Consider the following 25665-nt stretch of genomic DNA (forward strand, 5'->3'; position numbering starts at 1 on the left):
TTTCATTCAAAAACAAAAATCGACAATTATTTATTGGGATTGATGAAGACATGTAGATCGTTAGGCTGTATTGCCGTATTGCCCACGGCTTCAGGTCAGCACAATGACTACCGTATCTGCAATCACTCATATCATTCCAACACAACCGGCGCGGAACCGGGCACTCCCGACTCGGCTGGCCTACGGAGGCACACCACTAGGCCCGTCTGCTGGCAGTGTCTGTCTGCAGGACGCACACATGACGTCACTAGTGCGCGTGACGTCACCGCCGCGCCGCTGAGCTCTGCCGCGAGGTTTTCGGTGGAGTTTCGTCAGTCGGTGACGGTGGGAACTCAGATGGTGATGTGCTCGCTGGAGAAATTGATCACCGGCGTCTCGGAGGCAAACTCCTCGAACACCACGATCTGTGGAGAGAGAGAGAGAGAGAGAGAGAGAGAGAGAGAGAGAGAGAGAGAGAGAGAGAGAGAGAGAGAGAGAGAGAGAGAGAGAGAGAGAGAGAGAGAGAGAGAGAGAGAGAGAGAGAGAGAGAGAGAGAGAGAGAGAGAGAGAGAGAGAGAGAGAGAGAGAGAGAGAGAGAGAGAGAGAGAGAGAGAGAGAGAGAGAGAGAGAGAGAGAGAGAGAGAGAGAGAGAGAGAGAGAGAGAGAGAGAGAGAGAGAGAGAGAGAGAGAGAGAGAGAGAGAGAGAGAGAGAGAGAGAGAGAGAGAGAGAGAGAGAGAGAGAGAGAGAGAGAGAGAGAGAGAGAGAGAGAGAGAGAGAGAGAGAGAGAGAGAGAGAGAGAGAGAGAGAGAGAGAGAGAGAGAGAGAGAGAGAGAGAGAGAGAGAGAGAGAGAGAGAGAGAGAGAGAGAGAGAGAGGAGAGAGAGAGAGAGAGAGAGAGAGAGAGAGAGAGAGAGAGAGAGAGAGAGAGAGAGAGAGAGAGAGAGAGAGAGAGAGAGAGAGAGAGAGAGAGAGAGAGAGAGAGAGAGAGAGAGAGAGAGAGAGAGAGAGAGAGAGAGAGAGAGAGAGAGAGAGAGAGAGAGAGAGAGAGAGAGAGAGAGAGAGGAGAGAGAGAGAGAGAGAGAGAGAGAGAGAGAGAGAGAGAGAGAGAGAGAGAGAGAGAGAGAGAGAGAGAGAGAGAGAGAGAGAGAGAGAGAGAGAGAGAGAGAGAGAGAGAGAGAGAGAGAGAGAGAGAGAGAGAGAGAGAGAGAGAGAGAGAGAGAGAGAGAGAGAGAGAGAGAGAGAGAGAGAGAGAGAGAGAGAGAGAGAGAGAGAGAGAGAGAGAGAGAGAGAGAGAGAGAGAGAGAGAGAGAGAGGAGAGAGAGAGAGAGAGAGAGAGAGAGAGAGAGAGAGAGAGAGAGAGAGAGAGAGAGAGAGAGAGAGAGAGAGAGAGAGAGAGAGAGAGAGAGAGAACCAATATCATTGCGTGGTTCTCTTATCATTAGGTACAGCGTTAGGCGTTTTCTATCAAAGTTCATCTCCCCAATGTAGCCCGAATTTCTCTTGTCAATGTCTTTCTTGTCTAACCCGGTTGTCTCCCCTATCTCACCGTGTTGTCCCTCCCATCTCACTGTGTTGTCTCCCCCATCTTACCCTGTTGTCTCCTCCCATCTTACCGTGTTGTCTCCGACGTTGAGCAGCGGCGCCGGCAGGTAGAGCGTGAACACGGGCCCGGCGCTCAGGTACCGGCCCAGGTTGAAGCCGTTCACAAACACCACCTGCTCAAACACAAACACAAACACGCCGCAACATACGCCGTCAGATCACTGGGACAACATAACTAGCAGCACACGGGAGGCGCAGTTATAAAAACGCCGCTTAATAGAGCAGTAGATCGTCTTCAGTAGTTTTACGGTCCATTTATAGTGAGTCCCCACTCCCAGCACCCACCCTACCGATACCCCGTGCGGCGGGCACTCACCCCCTTGGTGAAGTTTCTCATGTCGAGGAAGGTGTCGGTCGGCTGGTCCACCCTCAGAGTGCCCCTCAGCATGGTGGGGACGGAGACGGTGCTGTCCTCCTCCAGCGGAGTCCAGCCCTCCAGGCTGCAGAGGTAGTTCACCCGGAAAACGTCAGAACGCGCACGGTACTCGGAACAGTTACATAGCAGAGAAACTGAGACAACAACTGAGTAATTAGGAACGCATTGGAATCGCTATCATTAGTGTTGAGGCGTGCATGCAAAAGTCCTTACTTGTTGATCCAGTCCTTCTTCATCTCCATGGGGTAGATTTCCCAGCCGGTGACAGCAACGCCATCAATCAGCACCGGGCCCTCGTATAGGCCTGCGAAAGGAGGGATCGCTTCAACATAACGAAGCCCCAAAGTACGTCTCAAAGAAGCCTAAAAGTCCCAAGCTCAAGGGAAACTAGTCATGAATCTTGATGGAACATCCATTGGAGATGTTACCCTCCTGAGAATTTATACCTACTATACCACACCATATCATTTCACGGACCTTTGCGCTGGAAGTCAAGGATGTGCGGCTTTCCGTAGTTGACCCTGCCCATGTTTTCGACCAGAATATCCAGCGTGTGCTCTCCGGCCTCGCAGGTCAGTTTCTTTGTCGCGTCCCTGGCGGGCGGGCAGAGGATGGTTATAAATCGCAACAGGGGACAGATACAAATAATGCTGAAAGCTTGTGACAAGCTTAATCAGCACATTTAGTTGGCATACCTACCTATTTCAGAGTAAATCTTCAGTTCTAACTATTTGAAAATGAATGGGATTTAGGTATTAATGATGTAGCTTTCCAGTAAGGAAGGCAACAAACTGTTGCCTTTTGGTAATTATGCCGTGACGCATTTATGATCATAGCTCGTCATTTCCCTTACTCCTGCAGGCTGCAACCACCTGTTACTTTGGTTCAAGTGTTAGGTACTTACTTGACGGGCCAGTATCCAAACGATTCCAGAGATAGAATGCTGGTCATTTTCCTGGTGAGCAGCTCGCCGTCGACCAGCACCAGGGCTACGTCTCTGAAATAAGTGCACAGATATTGGGTCATATTTCGGTTATGGTTTGCTTGACTCCTCTGATCTCAGACTCTAACTTGCTTTGATCTCCCCTGATTCCTCGGATGTCACCAGAGCTCGCTCTTGACCTGATCTGCCTTGGCCTGTAGACCTGAGCACCTTGTGACCCATAATTCTTATTGACCTGACGTGTCCGCGGATGGTGACCTGACCTGACCTCCCTGTGACCCCACGATAATGACTGACCTGACCTGACCTAACCTCCTTGTGACCCACCATAGTCAATGACCTGACGTGTCCGCGAATGACCTGGCCTGACTTCCCTGTGACCCCACGACAAGTACTGACCTGACCTGGTGTGACCTCCCTTGACCCCGCGGCAATGACTGTCCTGACCTGGCCTGGCCTCCTCGTGACCCCGTGACAAGTACTGACCTGACGTGTCCGCGGATGGTGATCTGGGAGTCGGTGGCCGTGCTGATGGTGGCCCGGTACCAGACCAGGCCGTAGCTCTGGCCAGAGCCGCCGTTGACGTCCAGCTGCTCCATGCTGAGCAGCGTGTCGCTCGGCTGACCGGCCAGCTGGGCGCGCACACCCTCCAGCGGCACGGTCTCGGTCAGCGGCACCGGCTCGAACGCGGCCACGGCGAACTCGTCCGGCGGCGCCACCGGCCGGATCGACTTGACCACTGAGTACTGGGCCAGCAGCTCCCTGGTGATGTTGTACTTCTCCGTGTACCGGCCACCCTCGGTCAGCACCGCGTCGTAGTCTGCGAGGAGCGGAGGGGGGCGGACATTGGTCACACATTCAGTATCGACTTATGTTTTTGGTAGATAGGAATAGTACTGCGCTATATTCCGAAGAGCGAAAAGCTTGACAAGTAGGACTATCTCCATAGTAGCTCCACAGTAGGTACCACCCGTGCCGTATTCGGTCCGTACCTACCCCATGACCCGTAGGACCCGTACCGTACCGTAGCTAGAGACGTCCGGCGTGTAGCTCGGGTTGACGTCAATCCAGTTGGCGCCGGCCATGAAGCCGAAGTTGGTGCCGCCTTGGAACATGTACATGTTCACCGACGAGTTGTTGCTCAAAATGGTGTCCAAAATGTTGCGGAACTCTGCGGAACAGGGCGATAACTGGTTGGTGTTTTTTCCTAGGCCATATTCATTGGAGGGTTGAAAACATCACTTTTTGCTCGAGATTAGAGCACCCATCGTTTGATGCCTCACAAAAATAAAAGCGTTTGCGCTTTGTTAGCGATTAAACCTTAGAAACTGCATCCTTGACCACAAAATCCTGATATTTAAAGCTCTGTCATTTTTAATTGGCTCGACTTTGGCTCCGAGTTATACCTTCGGGCGAGATGCCGGCCTTGAAGGGCGCCAGCCAGTGGTCGAACCAGCCGGTCCAGAACTCCATGGTCATCAGGGGCCGGTCGGGCTGGTACTTTTTCAGCGCCTCCAGCTCCGGCAGCGGGTCCTTCTGGAAGTTGGCCGTCTGCAGGACTGGAACAGACGCGCGGGCGCTCCGTTAGCTGAATCTTACCGCGGCTGGGCGGTAAACTAGACCGTCCAGGGTCCAGGGTGACATCAGACATGAATGTGTTCAAGTAGGTACAGTCGTTAGACGTTAGATACCCAGTATGCACTGAAGAAGTTCCGTTTATTAGCCATATGTAATCTAATCCGATGCAATTGCTCCCGAATCTTGTCGGGCCTGGCGTGTGGTACGCTGTTCATTTGGAGGATGTGTGATGATCCCAGAGCTGATGTAAAGATATTAGATATACAGCTACAGCTGACAGTATTGTGGTAAGTAAACGCCGGGCAGTGCTCCCATGTCTCCGGTCTGGGCCGGTACAACTGGAGCTGTGTTATGTTCACGTACCGCCGGGCAGTGCTGTCATGTGGCCGGTCTGGGCCGGTACAACTGGAGCTGTGTTATGTTCACGTACCGCCGGGCAGTGCTGTCATGTGGCCGGTCTGGGCCGGTACAACTGGAGCTGTGTTATGTTCACGTACCGCCGAGCAGTGCTCCCATGTCGCCGGTCTGGGCCGGTACAACTGGAGCTGTGTTATGTTCACGTACCGCCGGGCAGTGCTCCCATGTCGCCGGTCTGGGCCGGTACAACTGGAGCTGTGTTATGTTCACGTACCGCCGGGCAGTGCTCCCATGTCGCCGGTCTGGGCCCGTACAACTGGAGCTGTGTTATGTTCACGTACCGTCGGGCAGTGCTCCCATGTCGCCGGTCTGGGCCGGTACAGCTGGAGCTGTGTTATGTTCACGTACCGCCGGGCAGTGCTCCCATGTCGCCGGTCTGGGCCGGTACAACTGGAGCTGTGTTATGTTAAAACGTACCGCCGGGCAGTGCTCCCATGTCGCCAGTCTGGGCCGGCGAGTCGGAGGTGAAGAGCAGCTCCACCACACCGTTCAGCTCCAGCTGCTGCTTCACGTGCTCCAGGTACTTCAGGTCACGCGGAAAGTCGCCGTAACCGAAATGGCCGAACTCATTCTCCACCTGCACAGATTGAAATTGATTTAGAAACTGATATAGGCATGTAAGACAATGGAAGCTATGGGTTGCGAAACTGCCAAAAGTTAAACTTTTATTTTAACCCTTGCCGGCCGAGGGGGGCGGGTGCCGCCCCCCCCCCCATAGGTTTTTTCGCAATAGCTCCGAACACGCTGGCGATAGAGAGCTGAAACTTGGCATACTTGACCTTTGATTCAAGCCGGATCCTTTGACACCAACCGCATTTTCAAGTCAGGTCAGGCCACTGACCTATGACGTCATAAGTGAACCTCTGCACGGTCTTCAGATGTCGCAACTTCGCAACGCCCTCACTGCCAGAGAAGCTTTCAAAGGGAAATGAAATTTGCAGGATCTAGTATTCATTACGAGTCTCACAACTTGTATATCTCGGATTTTTCCTAAATGTCACATGAGGTCAGGTCATTTTCGTGACCTCACTATTATAAGTCAATGGGGGGAAAATGAAAACCGCTATTCTGGCGCCGGGAACGATCTCCAACTATCTCAAGCACACAGAATCGTGATTTGATGCACTCCTTGCAAGGTTAGATGCGCCACTTTTGCAATGTTGACCTTGCGTGACGTCATTTATGACGTCATCAAGGTCATATTAGTTTTTCGTCAATAACTCCCGATCAAATTGAGCTAGCGAGTCGGGAAAGCCACCAATGGACTCAGGAAGACCTGCCGAATCGAATTGATATGCGACATGACCTCTTTCGACCAACTTCGTGACCTGGGGGCGCTGACCTGACCGTGACCTGAGGTCAACACCCTAAGTTGACCTGACCCAAACAAAAAGTATATCATTCGACGCGTCTGAGCGAGGCGAACACGATGCTGCCAAAATCGCGGCTCTGTGGCCGTTTTTTGCGAAGTTATTGACCAAAAACTGAACCGTACCTTGGGGCACTTGACCTGACCTCAGAGGTCACCGGTTGACCTAGGACCTTAAGATCGGGTACCAATCTCTGCGTCTCGTAACGGCGCACACGCTCTTTTTTTCGCGACGCGCTAGCTTCACCAGGGGCGAAACGGCGAGGGGGGTCGTACCCGCCCCCCCCCCCCCCCCCGGCCGGCGCGTATGTAGGAAACCAATAGGTCCGGCGAGGGTTAAGTTGTTACTTTCAAGCACACAGAGAGAGAAGAGTTCCGTTATATCCACCCGAATGTTACCTGGACTGCGATGATGGGTCCTCCTTTGGTGAACTGAAGGTCAGTGACCTGCGGCAGCAGCTGACCAAACCACTTGTCGAAGCGCCCCAGGTAGTAATTGTCCACTGAGCGGACATGAATACCGTACTGGCGCAGCAGGTAACTGCGGGCGGCACACACGGCCGTGACAGACGCAGGCACAGCCGGCTAAACGGCGGGCTATAGGTACAGCAGGTTACTGCGGGCTGGACACGCGTACGGCACACAGGGTAAAGGCACGGCCGGCTAAACGACGGAGTAAACCATTGAATTGTCTTATATATGTATGTGTTCTCTCTTTCTTTGCCAATTAACTGACGCGCAGTATTGGAGGTGTATTTGCATTTAGGCACATTCTCATAATATGTACACGCGATATATCAACAGGTATGAAACTGTGCTTGCTAGCTTTGTTCTTGTGTGTTCGTATTGTTTTGTCGATATTCGGGTGTTGGAAAAGTCTCTGACGAAACGCGTCCACCCATGTGCTGTATGTTTTTCCTACTCAATATATATCTAATTGTCTATACATCACTCAATACTTCAGTGAGTTTGGCGCCAATTAGTTGTTACGTTTAGGATGTCTCGGATGGCCCTTGAGGCAGCAGAGAACATAAATGTCTGTGGTGCACTCGTTTTTCTTTTATTATTACAATGATAGGTATGTATAGTCGACTGCAGAATGATGTTCCACTTTTTACAGGCAATTATTTGCCTGGATTGGTAGGCTGTGCCGCATCACACGGGCTGAATTCACAAATTATAGCTTAGTCCCAATGCTCACAATCGACATGCTTAATTGCGTGATAAACGGCACAACTTGGCGCTCTGGTCAACTGATAGCTTCTGAGGAGTGGAACATCATTCTGTAGTCGACTATACACTTCGCTAATATAAGCCAGGGCTAATATGTTCGGTTCATCTGTGTTTACCCCGGCGGTTTGCAACCATACTGGCATATGGGTGCTATGTTCTGTCCATATTTTCTTACCTACCACAGCAGACCGCCGAACTGATGTGAGGCCGGTATGTTCGATACTTACCTGCGGCAGTGCGCCGAACTGATGCGAGGCCAGGGGCGGAGCTTCCTATACAGTTGGTGGGGTGGCTGCCCCACCAACTTTGTATTTTGCCCCACCAATAAGCGTTTTGCCCCACCAACTTTAGCTGATTTCTAAGACTTTGTTGCTTTGCAAATTAATCTTCTTCGCATTGAAGAGCTTTGGAATGTCTGTTTAATGCAAAATGATATGTCTTTAATGATAGGAATTGATTCAGTGTGGCATTTCATTCAACTTTATAATCGGACATTGTGGGTTTGACGACTTTTTGCCCCACCAACTTCCCTGAAAAAGCTCCACCTATGTGTGAGACCGAAATATTCTTACCTAGGTAGTGCGCCGAACTGATGCGAGGCCGAAATATTCTTACCTAGGCAGTGCGCCGAACTGATGCGAGGCCGAAATATTCTTACCTAGGTAGTGCGCCGATCTGATGCGAGGCCGAAATATTCTTACCTGGCAGTGCGTCGAACTGATGTGAGGCCGAAATATTCTTACCTGGGCAGTGCGCCGAACTCCCACTCGCCACAGATGTACGGCCCTGGCCGGAGAATCACAAACAGATCCTCCTCCTGGGCGATCCTTAGGAAACCTGGAACGTGCCAGGCAAGCTGTGATATAGGCATAAGGGACGTGTCTACACACCACCTGGACCTTTGGGCGCTACCCCAACCGATGCGTAATTCACTATGCTCGGCAAATGGAGGCCGTATATCGTTTCCTGCGAGGTGTAAAGCGGTACGCGTTCACACGTGAAGGTCGTCACTTGCGAAACCAAGCAGCTGTCTCCTGCAAATCGAAAACACATTGGCGTCGTAGGAAGGATGGCAGTTATGAAATGCGTGTCGTTTTTAAACTGCAACCGGCACGGCACGGCAGCTGTGAAGCCTTAAATGCCGTTTACAGTACGCTCACTTAGTGGGAACTTCAGCTGCTAAGTGCTACGTGCAGTTTTTTTTTTTGTCGCCAAAGGGCGTCAATTTGCATACAAATACCAGTACCGCGATGCAAACTGTCTTATGAAGCATGATGTCGATAAGTTCATTCGAGTCTCGCCTGAGCGTTTAAAATTATACACCGACTGGCGACTGACCTGGCAGGTCGAGGAAGTCGGACATGTCGTTCCCTCCGTCTCCAAAGTCATACACGTCGACTCGCGGCTCGTGCAGGTTCCAGGCGACGTACGTCTCGACCGTGTTGAGTCCGGCGGCTCGCAGTTTGCGCAGCGTGGTGCGCCAGTACGCCGGATGGATCCGGAAATAGTGCACGGCGCCGCTGAAAATCTGACAGAGACCGCCAGAACAATGGGATCAGGGGCCTGCTGGTATTATGTGGTGATAGTAAATAGTGATCAGAAGTCTTATATCAGCTAAGCGGTGGCCGAGACTCAGCATTCATGTGGTAAGACGTAAGCCGTGTAAGATGCGTGTTATCTCCGCTGCATGTCTGGACGGTCGGTACTGGGTAGGTATACTGTGCCGCAGTACACAGGAGCACGGCGGTACAGCCTACCCAGCAGGCGGCCGGAAAATGAGAGCGCAGAACAGCGAGAGGGCTAGGCTGCCTACCGCAGAAGATAAATCGAATCATCGAGAATGCTAGACAGACATGAGAGCGAACCGGTTCAGTTCAACCACACACAAGTAAGCTATGTATTGGGAAACCAAATAAAAAGGCCGATCTGTTTGATCGGTTCGCTCAGCTTTATGGTGTGGGCTGTTGGATGTGCCACGGTGTAGCGAGTGGGGGCCGGCTGACCTGGAACTGCTGTCCGTTGAGTGTGAAGTAGTCTCCCTGTGCCACCAGTCCCTCGGCGGGCTGGCCGCTGGGAGCGTAGTACTGGTACCAGGTGAGATCCTCGGCCGGCGCCGAGTCGGCCCGCCGCCGGCCAGACTCCATCGTGGAGCTCTGCAGACCGTGGAGCACACCCGTGGTCAGAACACAGAACACACACGTGGTCAGAGCACCGAACACACCGGGCCTAGTGACGAGACTCTACAAAGGAGCTCTAGGGATGGCACAACACGGGGGTCGGTTGTCCAGCTCTGTGGTCAGCCCTTACTGGTGTCTCATTTTTCCGTCTCCTACGACCCGAACTCATCGATCGTGTTGTAGGTGTAAGGTGATGCTCGTGATTAGCGCAACGAGCTTTGCATGACGCTGGCTGCTAGCTCTGGCGCCTCTGGCTGCGTCAATTTGTCTATTCAATATGTTCGAACATTTTAAACCCTGCCAAAAATGTCAGTAATGTTGCCATTTTCCTCAAAAGTAGGCATGACATTTGCTGAATTCCCCAGCATCGCAATAAGCAATGTGTGTTTGAGCTTCCCGCACAGCGCGTGAAACCGTCACACGTGTCTGGTGTGTGGTGTCCCTAATCTTGTGAGATACCGCACAGCTGTGCCTTTGTGACGGGAGAGCGACTGATGACGGCGAGGCCTCGTCCAACATGTTAGGTAGGGGAGAGGCGGGAGAATTGGGACTTATTTCTCAAGCCATATTTACTGAGATATTATTTGAAAAGTATTGTTGCCAAGCTGCTTCGTGCAGCACCAATAAAAGATAGGCCATTTCTCTGCAGCATACCATCATAAAAAACCGAGCCTATGCAGTGGTGTGGTTATGTGTGGAGAAAAACAAAAACACTCATTTTGGGGAGAATAGGGACACACGCAGGAGAAAAGGGACAGACACGAGGCTGAATTGGGACACATAAAAATGAGATATTGGGACAACATTTTTATCTCGAATTATTGATCTGTCTATGTCTAGGCAATCAATTGATACGTTGGAACTTATATTCACACTATCTGCTTCGTTAAGGCCGGGATTGTCATTCACGATCACGATGTTCCCATAAAATGAACATTTTCAGACTTCTTGGTCTTCGCTTTGATGTATTTGTGGATAGGGGGCGCAGATGCAAGCCCGTCCAAAACATGAAGGTAAATACACATCTTTTTGCACCATTTTACCATTTTCACCATTTGGTGTCCCAATTCTCCCACACCACCGCCATATCAAATCGCGCAATTTTTCTGTCATTTGTCAGTTACAGAGCGTGTTCATGCAAACTGGCAATCGCATAAAGACGGTGTTTAGCTAGCATCGCAACATCTTGAAAGAAAGATAGTTTGTCATATGCAATACACAGACAACTCAGAATAACACTCGAAAAAACAAGTTTTTTGGTGCTCAGACAGCACAGCCCAACCGACGGACACAAAAGGGTTGCTGAGGCTTCCCATCGTTGCACGACACATCGAATCAAAAGGTAAAGGCAAAAATCGTGCAAGGACGCTGCCCATTTTTTAAATATTGGCGTGTCCCTATTCTCCTGCGTCCCAATTCTCCCGCCTCTCCCCTACTAATACTATGGTTGACAAAGTTCCACAGTCATTTGCCTTCCAAGTTTATGCAAAATGTCTGCGTTTATAGTTTACTACGTCATACGTTTTCTGAAATTACGAGAAAAAAGTCAGTTCCGAGAGCATTCTCTCTCTCTCTCTCTCTCTCTCTCTCTCTCTCTCTCTCTCTCTCTCTCTCTCTCTCTCTCTCTCTCTCTCTCTCTCTCTCTCTCTCTCTCTCTCTCTCTCTCTCTCTCTCTCTCTCTCTCTCTCTCTCTCTCTCTCTCTCTCTCTCTCTCTCTCTCTCTCTCTCTCTCTCTCTCTCTCTCTCTCTCTCTCTCTCTCTCTCTCTCTCTCCCTCTCTCTCTCTCTCTCCCTCTCTCTCTCTCTCGCTTTCTCTCTCTCTCTCTCCCTCTCTCGCTTTCTCTCTCTCTCTCTCCCTCTCTCTCTCTCTCTCTCTCTCTCTCTCTCTCTCTCTCTCTCTCTCTCTCTCTCTCTCTCTCTCTCTCTCTCTCTCTCTCTCTCCCGTCGCCCGATTCTGACCAATCGTCGCATTGTTTATGCTGCCCAGCTTTGAAAGTCCATTGAAAGTTACTGACGGTGCTGAAAGCTCCTGAGATGATGTCCCGGAAGCCAGACTTCGACAATCTTACCGACTGGGACAGGCTGCGCACCAGGCGCCGTATCTTCTGCATGGTTGCGGCGGTAACCACAGAATATACAGGCGGTAACCACGGAACCTCACTGTGCTGCTCGGGGGCGGGCGGGCCCGCACGGTACGCTCTGCGGCAGCTCGGCGTGCCGGAGGAACTGTGGCACCGCCCACCGCCCCGAGCGACCGGCGCCCCGCCGCTACCGACACGGCTGACTCAGCCCTGCTCAGACAGGTGCACCCCCCCCCCCCCCCCCCCCCGACCGACCCTCCCCAGAGGGGAGACCTGCTAAGGTGCGTGTGTGTGCGACTTGCGTCTGTGAGGGGAGAGGCGTTTAGCAATAGCATTCCATCGACCATCCTAATCGTCTATATTAGCTCTTGAAACCCCTATAGGTAAAGCTGGTAAATAGTGGCTATCACTGGATGTATTTTCATGAAACTACAAAATAATAGGTTTTTAAACGCATAGTGCATACAGACCCTTTATAGGGTCATAGGGTTTCCACGCCCTATCTGTTACATGAGCACTCGTATCTGGCACTACTCCCGGATAAGTTTCGTTCATTCCGCCCCGTAAACGGTCCTTCGAGCCAATCGATACAGTCTGTCCTCGGGTGTATGTGTGTTATCGCCAATTGAAATATTGATTTTATGTCCCAGCGGGCAGACTGCTCCCTCCTGCCCCGCTGGCGAGAGTGAGATATTACCTTTCCCGTCAGCGAGAGTGGATCATTGTTATTATTCGCTGACCGAAAGCTGGTATATTTATGCCGATTCGTTAACCCGCGCCCCACTGGGGTCCTAGATTTCCACGCCCTGCTGGGGGGGAGGGGGGTGAAAACACACACCCTCTAACTCGCCTCCGGGGACACGTAGCGATACGGGGAAGGCGATGTTCGAAAGAGCGTAAAAATTATGACAAAATTATTTCGGTCACTTATTTGGTCAGGTCAAAGGTCATCTCACCAGAGGTCATTGAGAGCCACATTTCGCCGATGTTCAGGTCAAATATCGACAACTTTCAACAAACCTTAACCGACACATAACTCGAAAAGTGATGGAACTACAGCGCTCCAGCAAAGTGCATTCGATAGCTCTATTTAATCTCTTTATGACAACTTTCCTCAGATTTGACATAGCGTCAACGGTTTTGCCTCCAGGGGGCAAAAACTACCAAAATAGACGATTTTTGCGGAAACAGCTTTTCTGCAATAACTTTTGACTCAAACCTTGCACGAGCTTGCTAAGTTTTACCGGCATCGTGTTCCTCCCGTCAAGACGCAGCGAATGAACTATAATTTGACCTTGAAATGTTAACTTGAAAATTTAGCCTCAGATCAAGGTCATGACCTAACCGGAAAGAATAAATATCAGTCGATCCGTATCGTCGAGCTGAACACATCTGAAGCGCTCTAGCATACCTCTATCAAACGTTAGGCACTCGAGAAAAACTGTTAGATACCTACCATTCGTGAACTGAGATGACCTCAGGGGCAGGGGTCACGGGTACCATTTTCATGTTCTATGTCTTAGCGTGTTAAGAATGACGTTCGTCTAAAAGGGGCGCCTTTCAATTTTCTCCCATTGACTTATAATGGGGAAGTTGCAAAATTGACCTGACCCATAGGTCTATACAGAGGTCTTTACTCTTTGCCTGACCTTAGGTCATCGATAGGTATTCAAATTCCGAGATAAACATTTGTACACACTGTAGCACTTATCGATCGCTGAAAGATTCAAAGCGATCAGTCACTCAGTGTAGCTATGACAGACATTGAAACTTTAGTTATGAGATTAGGCCACTTGAAGTGACCTGGCGACGTGACCCTTATTGACCTTGGTCTGAAAATTTCACACCATACGCGGAATAGATGTATGGAGCGCCGCCCTTTTTTAAGATATTCGCGAAAAACTGCAGGGGGTGTTCAAACACCCCCTTCTCGCAGGGCGCGGGCTAACTAGAGTTTTTTACCATCAGTTTACCATCAGCGTTAGTTTGCTGTTTAGCATTACCCTTTGCTCGTTAGTGAACGGCGATAGAAGTCCATTACAACAACTCCGCTTGCAAAAGTGAACTATTAATTAGGTACATACCTACCGTCAGTTTGTTAGCGAAAGTCGTGCCTTGCTATTACTCCGTTAGTGAAAAGGGAAGTGCCTTATATGTAGTAGTCCATTTAGGTATACCATTACTCGTTTAGCGAGAATCGTTCATTGCTGATACCCTTTAAGAGTGGACCATAACTGCTACACAGCGAGTGTGGTCCATTGCTGTTACTCGGTTGGCTAAGCTGGAGGCGTGTCACTGCCGTTGGTTACCTGGGCGGCCAGCGCTCCGAGCAGGGCGCAGACGGTGACGGCCCGCATAGCGCCGCTGATCTCTCTCCTCGGTATAGGATGTTTCTCCGCAGCACCGACGGAGCGCAGACAGACGCTGGCGGCCGACCAGAGGGAACAGAGACCGGTCTGGGCCGCCCGTGGCCGGGCTCACACCTATCGGCGGCCCCGGACGGAGCCAGGTGCCAGTCTCCCACCGGATATCGGATAGCAGGGGGGCGTGTGGAGATGTCACACCACCTATCCAAGGAAACGCCCCAGGAACCCGCGACTTCTTACTATTCATGCTTAGAGACAAGTGTTGAAAGGTGATAAGACCTGTATCGTTTATACGTTCATCCCGTGATATATTATTGCCGTCAATATTTACAACATTCGGACAAACCTATTAGCTATCTACTATCTAATATCAATAAAATGCCGAGTAAGCGCTCTTACATTCTAGCGGCACTCCTACCTTCTGACATGAAATTCGCATAATCAGGACACGGAACAGAGCAGCATCATAGCACCGGCCGTCGGGTGCGATCGAGTTTTCTGCCACACGCGATATGATTCCTCGCCACACACGCAGTAGCTCAGGTCTTTTATCAACATTTGAGCACGGAGCAAGCCCGCTGAAGCCTTTCCATTTCTTTATACCACTCGGGTTACACCAGACCACGCCATTGAGCAGACACACCTGCTGATATCCCCCTCTGCAGACCGACCCGGGGTCTGCGGGCGGCCCTCTCCTGCCGCTCCTCACTCCTCCTCCTCCTGATCCTCCTCCTGGTCCTCGGGCTCCTCCTCCTGGTGTCCGTACTGGACGTGTTTGGGCGGCGGCGGCTGCTCCTGCTGCTCGAACCGCGCGTTCTCGTGCATCTTGGGCGTGATCTCGTAGACCATGCTGAGGATGCGGGCGATGATCTGCTCCCGGTGCGTGGCCACGTCGCTCTCCATGGACTTGAGGCGCGCCTCGGTCTCGCCGTCCACCCGCTGCACCATGGCGTCCTTGCTGCCCGAGTGAGCCGACTGCACCTTACGGAACTCGGCCTCCTGCTCCCTGCGATAGGAAACAGAGAGACGGATAGGTCAGAACTGTTCCCGAGTGAGCCGACTGCACCTTACGGAACTCGGCCTCCTGCTCCCTGCGATACGAAACAGAGGGACGGATAGGTCAGAACTGTTCACTGAATGTAATACTACGAGGACGGTGGGTCAGTACTGCTCCCTGTAATGGACACAGGCTAGGGGACGGGAGACTGGTATCTATCGCTCTCCGTAATGCCAGGGGGATGTATGATCCCTGATGGATCTTACATCCCACAATGAGTGGGCTTAATTGAATTATACCTATCACCTCTAAAAGTTTGTTTGAAGACCTCATCTCTTTCGATTCACTTTAATACAGCTTCAAGATAAGATCAAACGTAACAAGCAATGCGATAAGAGGGGCTTGCATTTGGGCTAGGGCAGCCACCATCTGGTGTACCGCGCTGCTCAGCCCGTCTCGGAGCAAGAAAGGTCTCGGAAAGGTCTCGGAGGAAAGGCCACCGAGCAGCGCTGACCGCCACCCCGGCGGGAGTCGGGGAGATAACTTCTGTGGGAGTTAAAGGCTCTCCGATTTGCTACCGGTGACCGATCAGTCCAGAACAGAGGATGATTAGATATGATCCAGAGAAGGTACATCTTGAATATGAAAAACGGTTAGAGAGCTGCATGGAAAGGAAATTGCAATTAACGACATAATTATTTTTATAAGGCAAGTTTTCCTCAATAGACGTTAAATTAGACGTTTATTAGATACACCAACCGACTGTTTTGTAATTTACAGTTACTTATCTTATTGCTAAATGAGCCATATCGCTAAACCTGCCAAAAGTATGATCCATTTAGGTATCATCCTTTGTGTAAAAATGTAATATCGAGGGCCGACAGAACTGCACGGAGCCGAGCCGGCGCCCTCGTGAGTGCTGATAGCGCCTCGTCGTCATGTGACCCAGATGGCGCTCTCGACACTCGGAGCTCACGTGAAACGGCCGATAAGACGGACGGACGACTTTTTGTTGACCACCAGCCTTATTAGAAATTGTGTTGTAAAATGTGTCCTAGGAAAATATTCCGAATATGGATGATGATATATTTACATTTTATTCAGTTTAGCAAAAAAAAAACACATTTCTTAAAATTCCTTCTGACGACCTGCCGTCTGACTGTCGTCTGACGACGACTTAAAATTTCTTCTGAGGTGGGTTGGTAACTTACGTCTACCGCCGAAGATGTGCTTCTCACAGAAATGAATCGGATATAAAAGTCATCCATCCACATAATTAATGCCTATCCGGATACACCGATGCGAACTATGAACGCTACAGCAATAGCCTAGCTTTCGTTGACCGTTTTAAGCACTCGAGAATTTAGACTCCTGTATCAAACATTCAATGCAACATCGTTTTATCAAACCTCCATCTCTCTTTCCCCCTTTCTCACCTCTGGAGTCCCTCGATCTCCCTGTCGGCCTGCTCCTTGGCCGCCTTCAGCCGGCGCACCTTGTTCTTCTTGGCATCTTCGATCTTCTCCACAGCCTTCTTCTCGGCCGCCAGCAGCGAGCTGATGCCGTCACTGGTGCGGGTCATTGTGACAGTCACGGAGGGGTCACGGAGGGTCACGGGGTGACGGAGAGTGCGGCGAACCGGACGGGGCAGGAGTCAGTGCGGCGCCCGCCCGCCCGCTCCGTCCGAGCCGACGCTATCGCGCCGCCGCTGATACGGTTATCGGCTCAGATCAGAGGTCGGCCACCCACCGACAGGCGTGTCCCAGCCAGACCGGGCGGGGACGTTGCAGTTCAGAGGTAAAAGACAATTGTCTGCAGGTTGACTGTCCGAGTGTTGAGCCTGGTGGCTGCAGCAGTCGCTGATCTCGCGTACCGGGGATGGGTTTCCGTCTGCATCCGTGGCGACCGGGAGATTCCGGCGTCTTGGTGCCCGAGACGCGCTGCAGTTGGAGGTAAGACGCTCTCTGCTGGCGCCTCTGGGCGGCAGGATGGAGTGGCTGCGGCGGAGGTACGAGGGCGCGGCCTCCCGGTGGCGGGTGCACCGCCTGCTGACCCGCTGCGGCGACTCCGGCGCGCGGCTGCTCGTCGACTCGGTGCTGCCGCTCTATGAGACGCCGGTCCATCCGGCCGGCCTCGTGGCCGACCTGGCACGGAACGCCGTCAGCGACAGGCTGGCGTTCCTGCGCGACCTGCCGCTCTGGGGCGCTCTGCAGGACGGCCGCAGCGCCACCATGCCTCTGCCACCGGGCCACTGTGGCCGCTGCGCTCCAGCCGAACCACTGAGGGTGATCAGCAGCAGCCGCTCGGGCAGCAGCGCCGAGGGGCTGGCCGACCTGCTCGCCGGCCAGCCGAGCTCATCCGATTACGACGCCATGTTTGAGCTCAGTGGGGAGTTCCGCTGGATGGAGGCACCGCTGGCAGCGCCGGGCGAGGAGCCGGGATGCATCAGCGCGCGGGACGCGCCGCAGCTGTGGGCCCGGCCCACCGACAGTCCGGGCTTCGTCACACTGCACTGGGCGCGCACGACCGAGTGTGAGCACGAGTCTGTGCTGCCGGCGCTCCCCGCCCTAGAGGTGCGCCGACTGATGTCCGAATTCTGCCGGGCCACGAGCTCGGCTGGCTCTGTCATCACCACCCCGGGGCCGGCAGTCAACGTGTGCCTGCCGAGCCAGGGGCACGGCGGACTTGACCACGTGCCCTGCCTGAGGCTGCCCGTGTGGCCGGGGAGGGAGGCGTTCCTCTCGCGCCGCCGAGTGACCGAGTTCCCGGCGGCGGCGGCGCGTCAGGAGCTCTGCCAGTTCGGCGTACACCTGGTACCCACCGGCCGGGAGGGCAGCGCCACAGAGCTGTACGAGTGGCGCCTCTCCTTCTCCCGCGCCGAGGTGGTGGCCATTCACCAGCTCACCGACATCCAGCGGAACGCCGTGCTCTCTGTGAAGAGAATAAAGACGGCGCTGAAGGAGAGCGGGGACAGCCCGGCGCTCAAGTCCTACTACATCAAGACGGCGGCGCTGTGGCTGGCGCAGGACCGGCCCGCCGACAGCTGGACGGGCGTGGTGGACGGCGTGTGGACGATACTCGACTGGCTAGAGCAGCACGTCGCCGCTGGCAGTCTGCCCTGCTTCTTCTGGCCCGACATCGACCTGCTGGCCGGAAAGGGAGCGCGAGAGCTGAGCGACATGGCGTCTACCATCGCGCTGATGCGCCGGCGGGCCGTGCCGCTGCTGCTGGCCTGGTGTGAGGCGCACCTGCACGACCTGCGGCTGCTGCTGGACGGCTGGCGGCCGCTGCCGGAGCGCCGGCTGCGGCTGCGGCTGGCGCGGCTGCTGCTGCGCCGCGCCGTGGTCGCCGGCCTGGTGTACCGTCCGGCGCTCCCCAAGTGGGCCGACTGGGCGTGCTGCTTCGTACCGCCGCTGGCGTCCGAGGAGCAGCTGCTCGAGTGGCGGCACCACTGCCACGCCAGCGCGTACGCCCAGCAGTGCTACCTGCTGCGGGCCCTGCTGGTGGCGCCGGCCGACCTGGTGGGCGCGGCGCCGCTCAGACACCTCGGCGGCGGGATCTTCACGTGGGACGCCGCGCCGCTGATGGACCTGCTCGACGACACGGACCTGCACTACCTGCTGGGCGACCCGACAGCGGTGGCCGCCTGGTGTCGCCGGCAGCTGCGGCGGCCTGAGGCCGAGCGGCCGGCCGGCCTGACCGCCGAGCTGGACACACCGCGAGGCCGGGCCGATCTGCTGCTGCGGCCCGAGCTGCTGCTGCGCGCCATCAGCGAGGCCGTGCCGAGCATGGGTGACTGGTGGCAGGGCGTGGAGGAGCGGAGCACCAGGTGGTCCGACCCCTGTCCCCCGCTCCTCCCCCTGCAGCGGATCCGTGATGCCCTGGAGACGCTCCTCAGCTGCTCCGAACAACTAGACTGGTTCCTGCGGCAGCGACTGCCGCACATGGACCGGGAGACGGCCGCGATCACCGCCCGGTTCTGGCGGCTGCGACTGCGGCGGCTGCTGGCCGGCGACCGGCTGCAGACCGAGTACTCGGCCGCTCTCGGTGGAACGGACCGGTGGTGTCTGCGGCGGCACGTGCTGACTGAGGACGGAGCGGCCGCAGAGGTCCAACCCCGCCTCCCTGAACAGGAGGAGCGGACCTTCGACGCGCTCATACAGCGACTGGTAGAGCTGGAGCGACGCCAGCTACGGGAGCGAGACGCAGTGGGGCGGAGGTACCTTCACCCGTCACTGGAGCTGGGGGATCAACAACTGCCAGAGCATGGGGTGCTGGGTCAGCAGCCAGAGGACCGGAAAGTGCAGGACCAGCAGTCAGAGGACCAAGGACGTGAGCAGACCCACTGGCTGCAACGCTTTCAGTTCAGGCGGCTCGGGTCCGGGCGGAGAAGTGAGCCCCAGAGGAGGCAGCGTCAGGGGATAGAGCAGCAACTCCAGCAGGAGATGCTGGAGCTGAGCCAGAGACACCAGCAGGAGCGTGAGTCGCTGCTCCTGCAGGAGCCGCTGGAGTAGGATCAGCGGCACTGGTGGCGAGCGGGGGAGGAGTATGAGGAGGAGCCTCTATCAGCCTTTTCACAACCAAGTAGTGTGGCACAGTCTATACCCAGAACCGTTTAGTGCGGCATAGCCTACATACAGGAGCGTGTAATGCGGCACAGCCTACATCCAGGGCTGTACAATGCGGTGCAGTCTACATCCAGGACCGTGAAGTGCGGTACAGTCTACATATATCCAGGACGTGTAATGCGGTACAGCCTACATACAGGCCCGTGTGATGCGGTACAGCCTACATCCAGGGCGTGTAATGCGGTGCAGCCTACATCCAGGATCGTGTAATGCGGTGCAGCCTACATCCAGGACCGTGTCTTGCCGCACAGTCTACATCCAGGACCGTGTTACGCGGCACAGCCTACATACACTGATATTCCTTATAAATACCTGGAATTCCATCTCGCATGTAGTGACGAACAAGATGGTCAGATGTCATCACAAAATGTTATCAGATACCACCCAGTCAAATCTCAAACTACTATTTGCATCGGAATATATATTAGAAAAGGTTGGCCATAGTTTCTGTTGGTCTATCCGTTGATACAATAGGGCCGCTCGCGCACAAAAACATGAATAACAAAGCAGTCATACGTCCGACAAAATGTACACAGCTGGTCGGGGAATGTCACAAATCGAAGGAAAAAGTACAAATCGAAATAATGACATCGAAAATACACAATGTCGACGACGACCGAAGCATTTCCGATCACAAAAACGTCCGTTCACACGGCTAAGTACGGCCGACGTGGTGCCGATGGAAGAGCCAGTCGACTGAAGACTGCTGTCTACAAACTAACAATACGAGCGGCCCCGGTGTCGGCCAGCACATCAATAAAAATTCGTTACGTCCAACAATGAAACAGTGGGCGCGGACGGAGCGCCGGGAGGCGGCCGGCTGCGACCGCGGTCCGTCAGAGCAGGCGCGCTGACGAACTCAGCCATACCGCGGCCCGGCAGTTCAGGGCACCCTCAGGGAGGACACAGCCCGGGCCGGGCCATCAGTGCGGCACGGGCGGCCGCTCCCGCCTGCAGGCCACTCCATTACATCTGCCTGCGGGGAGCGGCCGGCCCGGCCCCGATATGTCCGTCTGTCTGTCGGGTCGTAACAAGTCACATCGGACGGCGATCGGTTCCTCGGCAAGGCACGGCGGCAGTCCGGCCACGGTACCGCACTGCGTTACTGTACCAGTAGCGGCGCGGTACGGCACGCTGCGGTATCGGTATCACGATACCGGTAACGACGCCAGGGTAACGGCACGGTACGACACACCCTGGGGTCAGCACAGGACGGCATTCAGTAAGCGGGTGTGGCCAACGACACCTCCCGACGGGCGGCATTGGACCAATGCGGCACTGTGTAACCAATTCGGACATGACAACCATATTCAGGACGGTACACTAATCAGACGACTATACAAGGGCAGTCGGAATCTCTCAGAGCTGCGGTAAAGCGCAAGGGAAGAGCAGACTGAGGGTCTCATCTCTTCCTCGCGTTAAGTCAGTTGGCCGCACAGTTTAAGTAGAGTACGTAAATGCATCAATTAACGACTTGCTAGCCGCCTTCAGCTACCATGATTCGAGACTGCGAGTCTGAGTAGCTGCTACAAATACCTGATACAAATACAACCCGTCCATCCGTCGGGCGGCGAAACTCGCCATCGGCAGCGGCCGCGAACACCAGAGGCAGGCGGGGCTTGTGGGAATGATCTCTATGATTCTGGCACACATCACTCGCGCGCACTCTCACTCACTCAGTATTACCACTCGATCTAACTCGCCTTCACTCATAACTCGCGGCCTGACCGACCGCTCACTCCATGCGCGCCAAGCGGACGCCGCTCCTCGGTTCATTTCGTTGAATCTTTGAACACACCCGAGCCCCGGCGCCGCCGCAGCGTCCGGCGGAGGTACCACGCCCCTCGCTGCTCTACCCTGCTGCTCTCGGCTCTGCCCTCACGTGCCGGCGGCCATCAGGGGCAGCAGCACCTCGGGCCCCTTGGCCTGCGTGAGGAACGGGTGTTGAAGCAGCTCGAAGGCGGTGGCCCGCTGGCCCGGGTCGCGGACCAGCATCTTCTCCAGGAAACCCTGCATCCGAGCCGACACCTGGCGGGCAGAACGCGAAACACAGTTAGACGGGACATGGGACGAAACACCGTCAGATGGACAGGGCACTAAAGGACCATCCGAGCCGACACCTGGCGGGCGGGACACGAAACAGCGTCAGACAGGGCACTAAATAACCATCCGAGCCGACACCTGGCGGGCGGGACACGAAACATAGGGTCAGACGGCCAGGGGACGGCGTCAGGGCGTGAGGCGAGTCATAACGGCGGTCAGTCAGGTAGGACAGCGGTCCGACCGTCAGTCCGAACTACGATAACGGTCCGATACCGGCAATGCAGCCGGGATGGAAGGGTCAGACGATTACTGAGTCAGACGGTCGGCCCACAGCTTTCCCTACTCTTAGCACATGGTTTCTCCTTCTTACATAGTTACCACATACATCGCCCACTAGCCCACGGTACACCCACAACAGCTAATCCGCCAGTTTCCCACTGCCACCCCACAGTCAGCCGCCTGTGGCCGCACGCACCTTGTTGGTGTTTTTCAGTTTGGGCGGCGGCATGTCTCGGATGCGTCGCATGGCCTGCAGCGGCGGCTCGTTGAAGAAGGGCGGCTCGCCGTCCACCATCTCAATCACCATTATACCTGCCCGACAGGTCAGACGGTAGTCAGAGGCGAGGGTCATATGGCCGGTAAGGGGTACATGGTAATTGATATGGCACTTAGGTCGAACGATCCCTTTTCAATTCTGTTCCGTTTACAAACGCAGTTATGATTGAGAGGCATTATCACCGGGTCTAATTTATCTATCTATCTGGTCGCAGCTCCTAATTTATGTAAACCAAGGAAACAAACATTACAGCATAGGCTCAACAACGATCCGTCAGATTTAAGCGCGTCATTCAGCAAGTTTCCTGGACCTTTCAGGCCAACAGGCTCCCTGAATGGCCCAAGTTACGCAAAAAGCATAACATACACCAGCTGCTTCGTCTATCTCAGAGGGATGGTGCCTCCCTGGGCTCTGCTCTGCTGGGACTCCCTGGCCCGCCCCGCCGCCGTCCCCCACTCACCCAGTGACCAGATGTCCACCTCTGGCCCGTACGGACCAGATGTCCCCCACTCACCCAGTGACCAGATGTCCACCTCTGGCCCGTACGGACCAGATGTCCCCCACTCACCCAGTGACCAGATGTCCACCTCTGGCCCGTACGGACCAGATGTCCCCCACTCACCCAGTGACCAGATGTCCACCTCTGGCCCGTACGGACCAGATGTCCCTCACTCACCCAGTGACCAGATGTCCACCTCTGGCCCGTACGGACCAGATGTCCCCCACTCACCCAGTGACCAGATGTCCACCTCTGGCCCGTACGGACCAGATGTCCCTCACTCACCCAGTGACCAGATGTCCACCTCTGGCCCGTACGGACCAGATGTCCCTCACTCACCCAGTGACCAGATGTCCACCTCTGGCCCGTATGGCAGCCGGGAGATCACCTCCGGCGCCATCCAGTACGGCGTGCCCACCAGGGACTTGCGGCGCGGCAGCTCCTGGGATACTTGGGCGCAGAAACCGAAATCCGACAGCTTCACCTGAAAGATGGTGGGTAGTTACGGGTCAGCACGTGGTCAGAATGGGTAAGGTGCAGGTCAGTACGAGATAAGCACGCCATGAATGGACAAGAAATACTAAGGGGCAAGAGCGTGGGGCCATTACCCAGGGTCGGTTAACAGTGAGCGTTTGGAGTCAGTAAATGATCAGGACGGTCACAGCAGATTTTCTACGCCCAATGTAAGGGCTACGTATGAGTGGCGGGTCGGTTGGAACTCAGTAGTGTGGTCCCTTCCCTCCATCGAGAATGGCCCGTCTCTTCCTCCTTTCCCCCGTCTCCGGTCCCACCTTTCCGTCAGCGGAGAGCAGGATAGAGTCCGATTTGATGTCGCGGTGGATGACGCCCTGCGAGTGCAGGTAGGCCAGCGCCTTCAGACACTGTTTGCAGACGGTGGCGATCTGCACCTCGTCCATCCGCGAGTGGGTGACGATGTCTGTCAGCGCGCCGCCCTCCAGGAACTCCATCATCACCCACAGCTCGTTCTCCACCAGGAACGAGTTGTACATCTCGACAATGTTGGGGTGCGGGTAGTCGCGCATTATCACCACCTGAGGGAGAAGGCGGGGGAAGAACCAGTTAGAGACGGGGACTCTGTCGTGCAGAGCCAGCATGGGAAGGTAATGGTTGGAGACGCCAAACAAATGATTGGGGATAACGAGGAAATATAGAACGAGTCGTCAACGGGTAAGGTAATTCGCACATCTTACAGTTTATAGTGGGCACAAAGCAGTTGTAACTCATCTGAATGCTTGAGACGAGGTGTTATTATCACTGATGTTAGTTGTCTGACTTTCGTCCCCGTCTTGAGTTGCAATACATCTCCTACCTAACATCTCAACTCAAGACGGTGACGAAAGTCCGACAACTAACATCAGTTGTAACTCGTCCACAGTCTGACCACAAAAGCTCGACACTACGGTTGCATCCTCTATCCTCCACTCACTTTACCATGTCCTTGAACTCAGCTGTTCCCCAGCCAGCCCCATCCCACCCTGCCACCTGCCGCCGTGCCGTACCTCGTTGAAGAGCAGCTCCCGCCGCTGCTGGCGCTGCAGGTCCATCTTTTTCACGGCCACCTGCCGGCCCGTGGAGCGCTCCGTGGCGATACATACGATGCCCGTGCTGCCCTCGCCGATCTTGACGAACGAGTGGAGGTCGCCGCGCGGGTCGCCCGGACTGACCACCATCTGCAGCGCTGCGCGGAACTGCGGACAGGGAGCGGGGGGAGGGGGTCAGGGGTGGGACCGGGGAGTGCTGAGCTCGGCCACACTAGGCGGAAAATAGGCATTTTATATCTCGCTAAGGTTTTATGCATCCTAAACGGTGGCAGGCTGACAGCTATGCTGCGCAGTTATAGCCTAACTAATGCAAAGTAATGTGAAACAGCACATCGTTTGTATTAGCAAGTTGAACCACCACGATCGAACTATTAGAAACTCTTTAACAAGCAAACAATACTTCAGACAACGCTCATCATATTTTCATTTGAAAGTCAGACCAGTTTTGCTAACACTATACGTCAAGCATACCCCTGTCGAGACGAGGAACCGATACAACGGTAGCTAATCCCAGTAAAATTGTCAAAGTTCACCATCATGTGCCCATCCATGCGCCAAAGTGCGTACAAAGTCAAGTGAAAGGTCACCAGACTGAGACTCATTCCGGGTAGAGATAACCAGTTGCCAGCCAAACTTCGCTCGTTAAATTCAGTTTCTGGGGCATGGTGTACGTTTCTTTCCAGATTCATTAATATGGCACAGAAATTCGAACAAATATCAAACCCAATTTGACAGAGTACTTATGAGTAGCCCGAAGCAAGAGACGACGAGCACGAACAGCTGAGCTTGTTTATTAATGTTTATGCAGACTGTCACTTGATGCCAAAGACACTGTTTCTATGCACCCTGCGCATTCCTAAGACTGTTGCTAATGAGAGTTCAGTCAGCCTTCTAGGAAACCCGCATATCGTGCGTCTGAAGAATATTCTCCAGCCAGCGTCCGTAAGAGGTCAGTCGCCTGTGAAGACATCCGGACAGATCTACAGGAGTCCGCCGCCGCCGTCTGCCGCGCTCACCTGTTCGTGTGAGAGCCGCTGCGGTTCGTGCTGTTTGGCGTCCCGGGCCGGGCCGGTCGCGCCGCCGCCGCCGCCGCCGGCCGCCGCGCCCGCCGGCTTCAGCACGCTGTTCTGGTTGTGGTCCTCGGTGGCGGCTGAGGGTGGCGCCGGCTGCGGCTTGGGCGGCACGTGCGGGGGCGCCGCCGCCGCCGGGTGGTGGCCCGCCGGGTGATCGGGCAGCGGCATCGGCGGCTGGCGGGGGGGG

At 54.5% G+C, this 25665-nt stretch overlaps 3 protein-coding genes across 4 annotated transcripts; all 3 read right to left on the reverse strand.

The window, feature by feature from the left end:
* Window positions 1-15: 15 nt before the first annotated feature.
* Window positions 16-14271, reverse strand: LOC122378227 (beta-galactosidase-1-like protein 2). Of its 2 annotated transcripts, none has more exons than XM_043359050.1 (15): window positions 14064-14271; window positions 9501-9650; window positions 8836-9025; window positions 8241-8334; window positions 6664-6805; window positions 5313-5472; window positions 4307-4459; window positions 3925-4071; window positions 3387-3720; window positions 2862-2954; window positions 2435-2550; window positions 2171-2261; window positions 1898-2021; window positions 1593-1694; window positions 16-404 (listed from the first exon to the last, which is right to left on the reverse strand). In XM_043359050.1, exons 1-15 carry the CDS (start codon window positions 14109-14111, stop codon window positions 333-335), a joined length of 2016 nt encoding a protein of 671 aa, XP_043214985.1. In that variant the 5' UTR covers window positions 14112-14271; the 3' UTR covers window positions 16-332. The 2 variants fall into 2 exon arrangements, with proteins under 2 accessions (XP_043214985.1, XP_043214986.1); XM_043359051.1 differs by lacking the exon at window positions 14064-14271 and adding an exon at window positions 11743-11939.
* Window positions 14272-14404: 133 nt separating this feature from the next.
* Window positions 14405-17362, reverse strand: LOC122378229 (V-type proton ATPase subunit G-like). The gene is made up of 2 exons (XM_043359052.1): window positions 16554-17362; window positions 14405-15126 (listed from the first exon to the last, which is right to left on the reverse strand). Exons 1-2 carry the CDS (start codon window positions 16697-16699, stop codon window positions 14826-14828), a joined length of 447 nt encoding a protein of 148 aa, XP_043214987.1. The 5' UTR covers window positions 16700-17362; the 3' UTR covers window positions 14405-14825.
* A 2789-nt stretch (window positions 17363-20151) lies between these two features.
* Window positions 20152-25646, reverse strand: LOC122378249 (serine/threonine-protein kinase PAK mbt-like). Its single transcript, XM_043359102.1, has 6 exons — window positions 25422-25646; window positions 24364-24552; window positions 23635-23895; window positions 23183-23327; window positions 22264-22379; window positions 20152-21773 (listed from the first exon to the last, which is right to left on the reverse strand). The coding sequence occupies exons 1-6, from the start codon at window positions 25644-25646 to the stop codon at window positions 21624-21626; spliced, it is 1086 nt and encodes a 361-aa protein (XP_043215037.1). The 3' UTR covers window positions 20152-21623.
* Window positions 25647-25665: the final 19 nt, after the last annotated feature.

This window comes from Amphibalanus amphitrite, unplaced genomic scaffold (assembly GCF_019059575.1).
Source record: "Amphibalanus amphitrite isolate SeventyFive unplaced genomic scaffold, NRLGWU_Aamphi_draft 000056F_arrow, whole genome shotgun sequence".
Lineage (NCBI taxonomy): Eukaryota > Metazoa > Arthropoda > Thecostraca > Balanomorpha > Balanidae > Amphibalanus > Amphibalanus amphitrite.